The following is a 13,939-nucleotide window of genomic DNA, read 5'->3' as shown; positions in this document are numbered from 1 at the left end:
GCTGGCTAAGAACTCACAGAGATCCATTTGCCTCTGACTCCCGAGTGCTGGGATTAAAAGCAGGCACCATCACACCTGGTTAAGACAAGTTTTGTGTTGAAAATTTACATCAGGGTTGCAGAGGTGGCTCAGGGTTTAAAGCACTTACTGCTCTTGCAGGGGACCTAATACACACAAGTGGCTCACAAACATTTGTCAACTAGTGCCAGGAAATCCTTTGTCCTCTGGTTTCAGGCTATCCAGAGCTACAAAGACAAACCCTGGGTCTGATGAGATGGTTAAGAACACTGGCCGCTCCTGCAGAAGACCTAGATTCTTAGCACCCACAGGCAGTATACAATCATCTGTAACTCCAGGTCCGGGAGATCTGGCACTCTCTTCTGGCCTCCACAGGCAACAGGCCACACACGGGTGTGCATACATGCATACAGAGAAAACAGAAAGACAAATCCTATTCAAAAAAAAAAGATCCAGCCGGGCGGTGGTGGCGCACACCTGTAATCCCAGCACTCTGGGAGGCAGAGGCAGGTGGATTTCTGAGTTCGAGGCCAGCCTGATCTACAGAGTGAGTTCCAGGACAGCCAGGGCTACACAGAGAAACCCTGTCTCGAAAAAGCCAAATCCAAAAAACCAAAAAAAAAATAAATAAATAAATAAAAAAGATCCAGCTGTTGGAAGCAAATGTAAGTGCACACACACACACACACTCTACAAATATGGTACCTATATGCATGCACACACGCTCTACAAACAGGCTTGATGATTATTCTGGTCTAGAGATGAACTTATTTCAGCAGGGGACTGCACTAATAAAGGATCACCACGGAAAGGGGGAGAGGGTGGCGCTTAAGAACCCTGGGATGACAGGTATCAGGAATGGCCGCTGTCCTGAGGACTGGTCTGGAGCCCCCAAGGGAGGCTGCCGGTGAAGCAGTTGGGCGCTGACATCACACGGCAGAATGCAAGACTTCTGAAAAGCATCTCAGCATAAAAAAGAAAAGAAACAAACAAACAAACAAAAAAAAAAAAACAGGCAAAAACAACTTTAATCCCAGCACTCTGGGAGGCAGAGGCAGGCTGATACCTGTGAATTCAAGGACAGCCTGGTGTACAGAGTGAGTTCCAGGACAGCCAGGGCCACACAGAGAAACCCTGTCTTGAAAAGCAAAGCAAAACAAAACAAAAAGCATGCAGAGAAAAGCAGAGTTTACATCCATCCCATGGGACCTCTGAAGCCGCGCACACCGCCTTGTGTGTGCCCCCGATTCCATTCTCTACTCTGAACTTTTACCTACGTGATCTCCTTATCAGGCCAGCGCCATGCTTGCTTCTGTACCTGCCCACACCAGTTAGTTTTGTTTTGAAGATTTATTTATTTTATCTATATGAGTATCCTATCTGCATGTACGCCTACATCATGCCAGAAGAGGGCATCAGACCCCATTATAGATGGTTACGGCCACCACATGGTTGCTGGGGATGGAACTCAGGGCCTCTGGAAGAGCAGTCAGTGCTCTAACCACTGAGCCATCTCTCCAGAACTTGCTCTGGAATGTGCACTCTGAAGCAAGGTTCCTAGTAAATTGTAGTTTTCCATTAATATTTTATTATTTTTGTTACTATAAAAGAAAAAAAAAGTTTAGGAAAACTGCAAAAGTAGAACAAAGAAAAAAAATCAACCACATTTCTGCTACCCCAGAATAATCACTATTTGTAATGTGGAGAATTTCTTATGTGTTTTGATTTGCAAAAAAAATATGACATTTCTTTTTTTTTCTGTGGGGAGATAGTGCATTCATAACACAGTGAAGCTGTGGTTGGAGGATAATTTGCATAAACTGATTCTCTCCTGCCACGTGGTTCCTGAGGAGGTCAGCAGCCTTTTTTTTTTTATTTGGTTTTTTCGAGACAGGATTTCTCTATATAGCCCTGGCTGTCCTGGAACTCACTCTGTAGACCAGACTGGCCTCGAACTCAGAAATCTGCCTGCCTCTGCCTCCCAGAGTGCTGGGATTACAGGCGTGCGCCACCACCGCCGCCGCCGGGCTTGTCAGCAGCCTTATTAGAAAGTTGTTTTAAATGGCTGAGCCACCTCAGTTCCAGCCCCAGAAAGTTTTGTTATTGTTGCTGTTTGTGTTTGCTTTGCTTTGGTCTAGCCTGGTTTGGGGATGGGGTCCTAGCACACTGCCAGGGAGGCCAAACTTGCTGGAGCTCCAGTCTCTGGCAGCTGTGAGGCGAGGTAGGTGTTTAATGGAAAATGAACCAGCGTCCTCTGCAAGAGCAGTATCTCCCCATTATTTAACATAAATCCACACATATCACATTTCGCAAATCCCCATGCAATTTTTTAAGAGATTTATTTATTTATTTTATGTTAGTACACTACTGATGTCTTCAGACACACCAGAAGAGGGCATCTGATCCCATTACAGATGGTTGTGAGCCACCATGTGGTTGCTGGGATTTGAACTCAGGACCTTTGGAAGAGCAGTCAGTGCTCTTAACCACTGAGCCATCTCTCCAGCTCCCCCATGCAATTTTATATCCTTGTTTTGTTTTGTTTGAAACAAGGGCTCATGTAGCCCAGGCTAGCCCCAAGTTCAGTACGAACTCCGGATCCCACTGCATATCTCTCAAGCATTGGCATAACAGGTGTGGCCACTGTGGAGCGCTCATTACTCAACATTGAAAAGGACTCCTCATCAATCTTTGCTACAGAGTTGCTGGTGAATTTTAATACATACATACACACGCACACCCACACACACACACAAATGTTGAATCTACCTTAAAAATCAAGTGCACATCTTTTTCTGAAGATGTTAAATTTTGCTTCACCTCTTCTCGTTTGTAACTTTTAGAGTATTTTTTTTAATAAGCAATTTCATAATGGACATGTTTTGTTTTGTTACTTTGAGACGACAAGGTCTCACAAAACCAAGACTGGGGTTGTGTGCTATGTAGTCAAGAATGACTTTGAGGGGCTGGAGAGATGGCTCAGCGGTGAAGAGCACTGGCTGCTCTTCCAGAGGTCATGAGTACAATTCCCAGCAACCACATGGTGGCTCACAACCAACTTAAATGGGATCTGATGCCCCCTTCTGGCTTGTCTGATGACAGCTAGACTGTATTCATATACATAAGTAATTCTTAAAAAAAAAAAAAAAGGAAAGACATTGAACTTGAGATCCTCCTGCTAAAAGATGGGATTACAGAGCAGTGCCACCACATCCTGTTTTGAGTAGTACTGTGGAACAAAATTTGAGCCTCGAGTGTGCTGATCAACTACTCTGCCACCAAATTACAGCCTCAGCCCCCACAGTGGGCTTACATTTTTATCTGGTAGGTGTATTTTCTAACATACTGTCTCCTGTGTGAAATTAGTAAAATTAAACTGTACAAACTCATTTTAGATCTTTGAAGAGAATTTAAGAGCTTACCTGACACCCCCCCGCCCCCAAATCCATACAGCTCCCCACAACATTACTGACTGTATGACCCAACCCTCAGAAAATTCCCTGTGTCCTTGCAGGAAGAGCGAGGTGACACTCAGGTCTTGGCAGGGTGAGGTGGCCTCCTCCCAGGTAGGTCCGAGTAGCTTGAAGCAATAAAACTGCAAATCAGCCCCCTTCAAGTCTGAAGGTGAGTTCTCTGTTGGTGGGCTAAGGGCCTTTTCACCTTAGCCTCTGCCCCCAAACCCCATCCTGAGGATTACCCCAGGAAAGGGTTTGCCCTGCTCCTGGGCTCTCCTTAAGTCCCTCCTTCCTTGTTGTCCGCTGTACCTAAAGATTGCTACTTCCCCTGTCCGACCCCCCCTGCCTCGCAACGCCTCTTTTATGCGCATATGCACTTCCACACTAGCTTTATGTCCCACACCATGCACCCTGCTTCCCGCAGCTGCGCAGGTCTTCTAGCCGAGGCTTTTCCGTTTTGCCTAGTCTGTTCTCCTGGCAGCACTTTGTCCCTATGGTCCGTTTCCCATACCCTTCCCCCACGCTTGTCCCTATTTTCCTCCGCACGTCGATGCTTCAGTCCACTGCGAACGTGATCTCTGCTGCAAGTCTCTCCCTGCTTCCCGTAGACCCTACTCAACATCCAGCCCGTTCGTTAAATTGCGGCCTGTCAGACCCGGCTTTGCATTTCGTTCTATGACCAGCTTGCTCACAACCCCACTAAGGAGCCGGGCCCCTGCTCAGGATCCTGCGCTGGGATTCGGAATCTGCTCAGCACCCCATCCTGGAGTGGAGACCCTACGTGCCTCCATATCCCTCTCGGCACCCCTCCCTGAAGTGGGGGCCCCGCGTCCCTCCTGACCTAACTCAGCATCTCACCCCAGAGTCAGAGGACCTCGCTCACCATTCCTGTCCCGGACCAGGACATCCTGCATTCTTCCAGACCCCGCTCAGCATCCCTCCTCGGAGCGAGGGCCCTATTCACCTTCCTAACTGGGACTAGAACATCTTGCACTCCTCCAGACCCATCTCAGCATCCCACTCCATAACCAGGACTAAACCTACGGCCCTCTGTCCTCTCTAGCCCGGGGAACTCTTCCCTCTTGCACTTTCTCTACTTTGAACCCATCCCAGCAGAGTCCAGGAAGTAGCCTGGCACCGGAGACCGGCAGCAATGGCGCCCAATGAGAACTGCCAGCGGCGACGGAGACCCCGCCCATACAAAGAATACAGCCATTGAGCGCACGGAGGCGGGACTTCCGCTGTGCCGCGGCGGGCGGGGGAGCGCACTGTTGTGGTGCGGCGCGTCGGGCGGGCGGCGGCCGGGGCGGCCCAGGGGCTGCCGCGGGGACTCGGGGCGCCGCCGAGCGGCCAGGCGCTGGGGCGGGCCAAGCACACCGCGGGGCCCGGACACGGCGGGTTCGAGGCCGGGCCCCCGCGCGGGGAGCCTCGGGGTGGAGACTTTGCCGCGCGGCGCGGAGCAGGCGGGAGCCGGCGGGGGCCTCTGGAGCCCCAGGGCGGCCGGGCCCGGATCCCGGGGGAGCCTCGCGATCCCCGGCCGGAGCCTCGGCGTGCGCATCCCCGCCAGGGCCCGGGCTGCAGGAGCACAGAGCAGCCGGGCCTCGCGGAGCTCAGAGCGCGCCTGACCCGGGGCGCACCGTGGGACCCGGGCGCGGGGCTGGCGGGGAGCTGCCCCGCGGGGCTAGCAGCCGCGGAGTGGCCTACAGGGGCCCTCCCCCGGAGGGGCCGGGCCGGGGCGGGGAGATGAACGGCTTCAGCACTGAGGAGGACAGCCGCGAAGGGCCCCCTGCCGCCCCCGCCGCCGCCCCGGGCTACGGCCAGAGCTGCTGCCTCATCGCGGACGGCGAGCGCTGCGTCCGGCCCGCGGGCAACGCCTCCTTCAGCAAGAGGGTGCAGAAAAGCATCTCGCAGAAGAAACTCAAGCTGGACATAGACAAGAGCGTGAGTCTCGGGGCGCAGCGCAGGGCCGCGGGAAGGGACCCCGGGGGACGCTCCGCGCGTTGGGCCTCGCCGCGCAGTCTGTGCAAAACAGGGGACTCAGGTTCTTGGAGGCCGCTCGGTGCTCTGCGACGCTGCCCGCATCCCCGAGGGTGGGCTGGGAAACCGGGGAGGGCTTGGCACACTCTCCCTGCCTGGGAAAGCGACAGCAGTTTCCAGCTGTCAGTGTTGCGCCGAACAGTAGAGCAGAGAGAGGTGGGTTACTTATGCAAGAATTGGGCAGAAGGGGTGTCGAGGGGACACGGAGGATCTTCTCCAACTTCGTCCTCCCTTCAGGGACCTTGTCGCTCTTTCAGACACTAGCAAGGTGGCCGCGACTTTCCTGTCTCCTGCGGCCTCGGGCCTCCGTCTCTGCAGCGCAGCACAGAGCCCGCTACGCTGGCAGCGAATGAGTTTTTCTGAGATGTGGCAGAAATAAGGCCAAGGCCGGGTCTTAAAAATGACTTGCTGTGGATGTGATTGGAGGGGGCGGGGAATCAGTTTTCTTGAGGGGGTTAGCATCTTTGATAATACCGCTGGAGGTGGAGAGGTGCAAATTTAAAATTGAATGGTATTGCCCTACGCCTTGTGGCTAATTATAAGAAACTTCCTGAGTGATTTCACCTCCCCTGTTAATGGTTCTGAAGGTGTGCCTACTGCCAACCGGTTAAGAACTTTTCAGTTTGACATCTGTTGCTGCAAGCCCTGAGTGGCAGCTTCCAGGTTAGGAATTGGGACTGAGTTAAGGAACGTTTAGTATTCAGAGAGCTTGAATGATGACTGTTCAACGCTTAGGGGAAATCAGGCATTGCCTGGTAGCAGAAAGGGGAGCCCATTTTTACACTTCCGACGTGGCAGAAACTGAGGCTGGGGGTAGGAAGCCGTGGCGCCAAGTGCACACTGCACTTAAAAGCTGGCTAACTTCCTAAACCCACTTATTACCTGGCTTGCTTCCAAACCCTACACCCAAGTTTCACTCGTCTATAATAAATAAGGTCATCATCCTTTCTACTAGATTCTTCTCCTGCACACTCAGTTTTATTTAGTCAGTCAGTACAGTCCAGCTTATTTGGAATTTTTGCTGTTTTTTTTTAAATGATTAGGACTTTCTTTTTTTACAAATGTCTGTCAATGAATACATGAGCGAATGAATGAATGAATGAATGAATGAATGAATGAAATTACTGTGGAGCAAAACCTGGCTAAACACTCAGGTGTCCCCTGCTAATCACATATGGGAGTGAAAGGGAACTCCAGACTGGTGATGAATTTATCCACAGGCAAACGGTGCCTGCCTCCTGTGTGGGCTGCTGACAGTCCTCCTTAAGCAGTGCTCACATCTGGATGGTTTTGTTGTTGCAGTAAAGACTCCATTTATCCACTCACCCCATGGGGAAGCCATGTGGAGCAGTGTTGAACATGTCTCACACACACACATCTGGAAGAAAGGCCCCCTCTGCCCTGTAGTAGCATCCCCAAAGGCAGTACATGGGAAGGCTTGTGGTTAGATGTGCACCCTTAGTCCATTTCAAGGTGGTAGTATATATAGCATCATTATCTCTGAAAGAGTTTCTATTTCATTCCAAAGAGTTGGGCAGGAATTCAATCCCAAGTAAGTGTTGTGTTACAAGAATTTCTAGCTGTTGTAACAAGTGAAACAGGAAAGAAAAAAAAAAAAAGACAACCACAGAGAGCCTTTGCCCCACCTTCATGACTCCACCCCACCCACAAAGGCCGCTGAGCCCTGAGATCACTGAAAAGCCACTTAGACTTGGGCATGGTTAAGGACAGAGCGTAGCTGTCTTGTAAAAGCATCTAGCAAAAGTCCCTTTAAAATAAGACACCACAACCCTTCAGGTGGACACTGGCCGCCGCTGTAATATACGAGCACATAGCCAACTTGCAACTGGCATGTTTCCTCTTTGCTTCTGGAGAGTGCTTGAAGTTGGGAATCACATTAAGGAAGAAGGCTTCGGGGGTCCAGGGTTGCCCACCGTCTCACTTGGGGTCTGCCATCTTCCTACCTGAGCTTTAGAAACACCCCATTCTGCTGCTCTTCCCAGTTTGCCACTATGCCTGTGGGAAGCAGCTTGCTCTCTCAAGAGGTACTTGCTTACGCTGTCAACCCAAGTGCCAGCTGCCAGGGCAGGAACCGGACAGAGGTCACATGTCCTGTAGTCTTGTATCACCTGGGTGTTACTCTGTAGGACGGTGGCATGCCAGAAGGAAAAGCCATCCCTGTTTGTGACCTTGTGAGAGGCGGCTTTTACCTGCAAAGCAGCTCTTAGATAGGAGAGTCCCTACACTAGTGAGTGCATCAGCACTTACTGAGTACCACAGTGTAAACTCCAAATGACTTGTGACCCACCCACCAATCCAATCACGCGAACTGAAACTGATAATCACTGGGTTAAACAGTTTTTGTTGTTCCCTCCACAAAACAGCCTGAATTCATTGACGTGACTTCCTGTCAGCTTACTTTTATCTTCAAGGATTTAAGGACAAAACTCCAGTTCAGATGTCTCCTCAGAACATTTGTGTACCATCTGTGCCTACCCCGAGCCATTTACACAGGCACTGGGTCCTGTAGGGCCTCTGAGTGGTTCCTCCAGGCGACTGTGCTACTTACATTCTTAAATAAAAACATGTTCTTCACATCTGAGCTGCTGTTGGCACCTTTACTAATATGCTCTGGTGTTTATTAGAAAATCAGGGTGATATTCACTCTCTTTTATGTGGTTCTCCTTTGTGAGAATTCTGTCTCTGCTCCTTTGTGGATCAGATGTGAAGTAGCAGGAGTCAGGCATTGTGAATACCATCCACTGTTCTGTGGCCCCATCTCTGCCCACTGCCCTATCCTGTAGAGGTTTGTATGCTGTGGTGTTTGTGTGTGTGTGTGTGTGTGTGTGTGTGTGTGTGTGTGTGTGCACGGAGTGGGGGAGGATCCGAGTTGGGCCTGGACTTTCCCCTGAGCTGTACCACCAGCCCTCTGTAGTTCTTCTTCTGCAGCCTATAATATAATATGGTTGTAAGCTGTGGCCTGCCTTTCACTCATCCATCTTCCTGTAGTACCTGGCCAAAAGAGAAGGCTCATGATTTCACAGGTTCCATGGGGTTGATAACACTGACTTTAGGTTTCTTCCAATCAGGTGAGGCACCTGTATATCTGTGACTTCCACAAAAATTTCATCCAGAGTGTCCGAAATAAAAGAAAGAGGAAGACAAGTGATGACGGCGGAGATTCCCCTGAGCATGATGCCGACATTCCTGAGGTAAAGGCCAGAGTGCTGGTAGAGAGAGCAGGGAGGATAGATAGTGGCCCAGCCTCCCTCCCAGCCAGAGAGAGAGAGAGAGCAGTGGGTCCAGACTCTAGCTTTTGCCCTGGCTGTTGTGTTTTCTGAACTAATCAGTCATCTTTGCCTGCTTGCCTTGCTGCGGGGTGTGTGTGTGTGTCTGAAGAAGGGTTCTCTAGACTTTTGGTAGCACTGACTGTGAAAGCTTGATCAGCTGCTCTGCCCCGCCCGCCCTCGCTCTCCAGGCAGGCCCAGGCCCAGGCTCCCAGGTCCCAGGTGGTCCTAGAGGCTCCACCCATCTTCTTTGTAGTAGACTGCAGGGCTTTGCCTTTGAGCCCAACCAGTGCTTACATGATGTTGCCTCTTTTAACACCCAATCCTTGCCTTTAAAATTAATGCTCAGTTTGTGATCTGGACAACTCTTGCTGCCTCTCTGACCAGAATGTAAGGATTCATCTTGTCAGTGTCACCAGCTGGGCTAAGGCTTGTCCCCAGAGACACAGTGCAGCCATTTAGCCTGTGCTGAAATTTGACATTTGAGGAGAGGGGCACATCTTGAGTAGGATGGGATCGGCAGTAGCACCCCTCACCCCCAATGACATCATTGTCTGAGTGTGACAGTGCAGACGTCCTGCACACGTGGCCATGTCTCCTGGGATGTGCCCCCAAATTAAAGAACACTATATAAGACCATGAGCCCCGGCTTCTCAGCCAGGTTCCCATAAGTGCTAAGGGGGCCTCCAGGAAGGTTAGCTAGGTTTCCTTCCCAAGTGTCCCAACTTGGGCTTTGTGAAAGAGGAACTATGCCCAGTGTGCCTGAGCATCTGATGCATCATTATCGTGCCTATAAGTAAGCACACTTCATGGCTGGGAGTAGAAGCAGGTGGGCCTTAGCCTGCAGGTGTGGAGAGGCCTGTGACACTCAGCTGTGTCCCCACCCTCTCCCCGTGTCCCTCCCCAGCCTTACTTTCTGATCTTTTTGCCTGTAGCATCTCTGTTATTTCACAAAGATACATTGTTTCTGAATCCCTTTGACCAAGCATTTTAGAAAGGTTTCCTAAGAATGTTTTGAAATGAATGGAGGATTCTGAACCCTCATATTGGTCCCATTTTTTTTTTCTTCAAATGAGTTCCACTCGCCTGAATCGAGAGCCTCCCTTGGAGGCAGGTGGAGGCAACCCATGTTTCTGCACCTTCCCTGTTTCATGAGTAGCTAGTTCACCCCCTTCCTAGGCTAGCTGAACCAGGAGATAGGAGCCCTTGTCTATCCTCCAGCTATCTGCAGAGACGCCGCCCTGACCTGCAGTTGGATCTGTGAAGCCTTTCAGGAAGGTGACCTCTGAGGCTGAGCGCCTCTGCTCCTCCACTGCTGTCCCGTGAGCTCTGCCCAGTCACACTCAGCCTGTCTCCTTCAGGTGTCCCACAGCACTGGCCGCAGCAGGCCTCAGCTGTCTGCTCACTAGAGGGGCAGTGCCACAGCTCACCATCCCCCTCCAGCCCATCCAGCTCCACCCTGAAGCACCCCATACCCTGCTGCCTCAGCCTGCCTCTGCTCCAGGTGTCCACGCTCAGAATCATCCCCTCTCCTCCTCCCCACTTCATCTCCACTACTGCCTCTCTTCTGCCTCAGCCTCTCTCCTCCAGACACACAGAGCCCTCTCCACACCTGCCCAGTCCCCAGTCCTTGATGGACAGTGTCTCTGCCTTCATCCCTCCTCAACCCTCCCTAGCACATGCCTGGCAGGGTAGCCTCAGACATAATTCATTCTCTCTCTCTCTCTCTCTCTCTCTCTCTCTCTCTCTCTCTCTCTCTCTCTCTCTCTCTCCTCTTCTCTAGGTTGATCTGTTTCAGCTGCAGGTGAACACTCTCCGACGCTACAAACGGCACTACAAGCTGCAGACCAGACCAGGCTTCAACAAGGCCCAGCTAGCAGAGGTAGGTGGGTAGATGAGAGAGGCCCAATCTACGCTCCTGTGTCCCAGCTACCCCTCCCACGGGTCACCAAGAGCTTTCCACATTGAAATAGAAAGTCCTATTTCCCAAAGGAAGTCATGCACAGAGAAGGATGGACTTTCTTTAAAAGTCACATGGCAACCTGAAGACTCCTGATTCTGTGTTATGACATCATTTTTGCAAGGTTCTTGATATAATCAGTCCTTGTGGGTGTGTCAGTGTGATTATCTGCTGTGTCTTTACGTTTAGAGCGTGATTTTTCTTTAGGCAATAAAGAGCAAACCTGGATTATTTATGGCAAATCATCTACTAGTGAGCTTTCCCTTCCACCTCCATGTTCCCTGCACACCCCCCCCCCACACACACACTTTCTTGACCTCAGATGTTAATGGAAGCCTTTTCTTATATAATTAGTGTCACCCAAGAACATTTTTTCTTCGTTGAGTTTTTAACTTACTTTCTGTCTGTTATGGCGAGGCACTATTAGCAACTCTCCCTTTCCCTCTCTGTGTGTGATCTAGCAGCGCTGATGCGCTCAACTGATCCTCCTGCCTCAGCTTCTAGACACATGACACACATGACACACACTTGGCTTCCTCACCCCTCTTGATTCTCCTGCCTCTTGTAAAAAAAATTAAGAGACAGAAAAAGAAAAACACAATCCAGAAATTTATTATTTCCAAGTCTTTTCTTCTTCTGCCCTGACCACCTCCATCGTCAGTGCAGGTCTGCTGAAAAGCTGCCACCTGCCGGCTTGCTCTGGCTCTGTCTGATAGGTCTCCACTCTGCAGCCTTTCCCTCGCCTGCCTGCGGCGAGGTGCAACAGCAGCGCACAGCTGTGCTGCTTAACCGAGGCCAGCTCCAACGAAGAGTGGGGGAGAGGAGGCGGTGCGTTTCCCCAGGGCTAGGACAGCAGCCACAAATGCCAGCCATGAGCAGTGAGCACCCTCCTCTGCACTGGCAGGCTGTCCCCACCTAGAGGAATTCTTGGGGCCAAACACAGCTGTTTCAGTTGTTCATTTGACATTTTGGGGTGGTTTTCATTTTGTTTTGGTGTGTGTGTGTGTGTGTGTGTGTGTGTGTGTGTGTGTGTGTGTGTGTGTTGTCAAAGCAGCTGAGGCTAGTCTGGCCTCCTGAGTGCTGGGATCATAGGCATTCACCACCACACCCAGGCTTTTTTTTTTTTGGTCAACTTCCAGAGCCTGAGAGGCTTGGTGGCGATTGGCCAACCAAGGAAGTCTCGGCCTCCTTCTACCACAGTGTAGCTGAAGTCATGCCAGGGATGGCTAGACGCTACTGAAGTACATCCATGCCTTGCTGCCGTCCTGGGCCACAGTGGTACACCATTGGTAGCCTGGAACAAAAGCAGCTAAGCTCTGGAGCAAGGGGCCCGCTACATTCCACAGCTCCTTGGCGAGTCTGAGGGCCTGGCAGTCACCCCTGGAAGCAGCTCCTAGTACCTCTTTGCAGAGTGTGTGATGTAGGCCCGATGCGCACCGAGATTAAGAGACTTTGGTCTTTTCTCCTGTGTAGACTGTGAGCCGGCACTTCAGGAACATACCCGTGAATGAGAAAGAGACGCTCGCCTATTTCATCTACATGGTGAAGAGTAACAGGAGCAGACTGGACCAGAAATCAGAGGGCAGCAAGCAGCTGGAGTGAGGTGCCCCCTCCCCCCGGGTGAGAGGCCAGCCGGTCACTGCTCGGTAGCCCTGCAGCGCCTCAGCCAATAAGGACTGTTCATCCCTACTGTAAATAAAGTTTGAATGATGGATACTGTAAATGTCTCTGTCAGGAGGGTTGTATTCTCACAGGTCAGCATTATGTAGAAAGACTTTAAGATATCTGCTCTGACTTTAAAACAAAAAACAACAACAAGAAAAAAACCCAGTGTTATAAAAGGAATTTTTAAACTGTGTCTAGAGTACTCAGCAAAGCTTTAAATCAGTTGTAGAAATGCTAGGTGATATGCATTTTGGCAGTCACCATGCAGTGCCAGGCTGCCACAAGCAAGGCCCAGCCCTGGCAGCGTGGCTCAGTGGCAGTAGAATTACAGTAGACCCGTGTCTGCTCTGACCCTTGCCCACTGGGGACTGAGGCATGCCACTTTATTGCAAGTTTTACCATTTAGTAGCAGATCAGTTTGACAGTAGTCCCCAACCTGCCCTGTGACCGACCTGTACACAGTGGGTGCTCAGTGTGTGTTGGCCAAGAGCTGTCACAGCTACGCAGCTTCCGCTTCACTCCTCTCCCACTGAGGCGCGTGCTTTCTGTTGATCTCTGCCTAACCACTAGAGGTGAGGACACCCTGCCCCTCCACAAAGTTGCACGTGCAAAGCTGTCTGTTGAGATTCCAGAACTGACACAAAGACATCACAGGCTGGCCATGATGGTGCATGCCTTTGTCCCACCATTGAGGAGAATGAGGCTAAAGACCCTATCTCAGAAGCAAAACAATGAACCTGGGGATGGCTCACCAGGCAAAGGCAATGGCTGCCAAGCCTGGTGACCTGAGTTTAGTTCCTGGCCATGTAGTGGACTGTCCCCTGACACACATAACACACACACACTAAGTGATTTTCTTAAAATGTAAACAAAACCATATCCTTCTCTAGGGTCTTTTGCGCCTCACCCAGAGTGAGGTGTATTCCATGGCCTGCATGTTTCTGGCAGTAAGCACTATGATGGACAGAGGAGCAGTGTCTGGTCTTCAGTACACAGCCTGCAAGGGAGCTGCCAGAGTCCCGGGGATCCAGCTCCCTCGAACCCTGGCTCTGGCTGGCAAAGACAATGTGACTGCTCCTGGCTCCTTGGCTCGGAGGCGGGAGATGGAGACCACGCCTGGACAAGAAAAGTCCAGGTGAAAACTCAGAATCTGCCTCCTTTTGGGGAGAGTGCTTACTAAGGTAATTTTTTAAGTATTAAACTTAAAAAAAATTGTCATTATTCAAATCAGACCCTTCTAACTAGTTCTGTCAGAACCAGAAGCACCCTGGGAAAACAAAGCTCTCATGTCTAAAGACTTGTGTAGAATTTCCAGTCAGTTTGTGGAGCAAAGGGTGTATGTAGGAAAATAAGAAAAAGATTCCTAATTCCCAATCATCATGTAAGTATTGGGCCAAATGTCAAATCTCCCTACTCCACTTCAGTTCTGAGTTTTTTCTTAAGCCCTAACAGGAGAGCAGGGGCCTGGCCCGACAGTTTTAATGTCTCCCAGATGGCCTTCCTGAGTGCCATCTCAG

At 50.8% G+C, this 13,939-nt stretch overlaps 1 protein-coding gene across 1 annotated transcript; it reads left to right on the top strand.

Moving 5' to 3' along the window:
- The first annotated feature begins 4,731 nt into the window (after positions 1-4,731).
- On the top strand, positions 4,732-12,480 carry Sap30l (SAP30 like). The gene is made up of 4 exons (XM_052196032.1): positions 4,732-5,414; positions 8,600-8,722; positions 10,581-10,679; positions 12,231-12,480. The coding sequence occupies exons 1-4, from the start codon at positions 5,217-5,219 to the stop codon at positions 12,357-12,359; spliced, it is 549 nt and encodes a 182-aa protein (XP_052051992.1). The 5' UTR covers positions 4,732-5,216; the 3' UTR covers positions 12,360-12,480.
- The last annotated feature ends 1,459 nt before the right edge of the window (positions 12,481-13,939 follow it).

The sequence above is a fragment of the Apodemus sylvaticus genome, chromosome 10 (assembly GCF_947179515.1).
Source record: "Apodemus sylvaticus chromosome 10, mApoSyl1.1, whole genome shotgun sequence".
Classification (NCBI taxonomy): domain Eukaryota; kingdom Metazoa; phylum Chordata; class Mammalia; order Rodentia; family Muridae; genus Apodemus; species Apodemus sylvaticus.
Note: the sequence above shows the minus strand (reverse complement) of the source record. Positions and strands in the feature narration are given on the sequence as shown.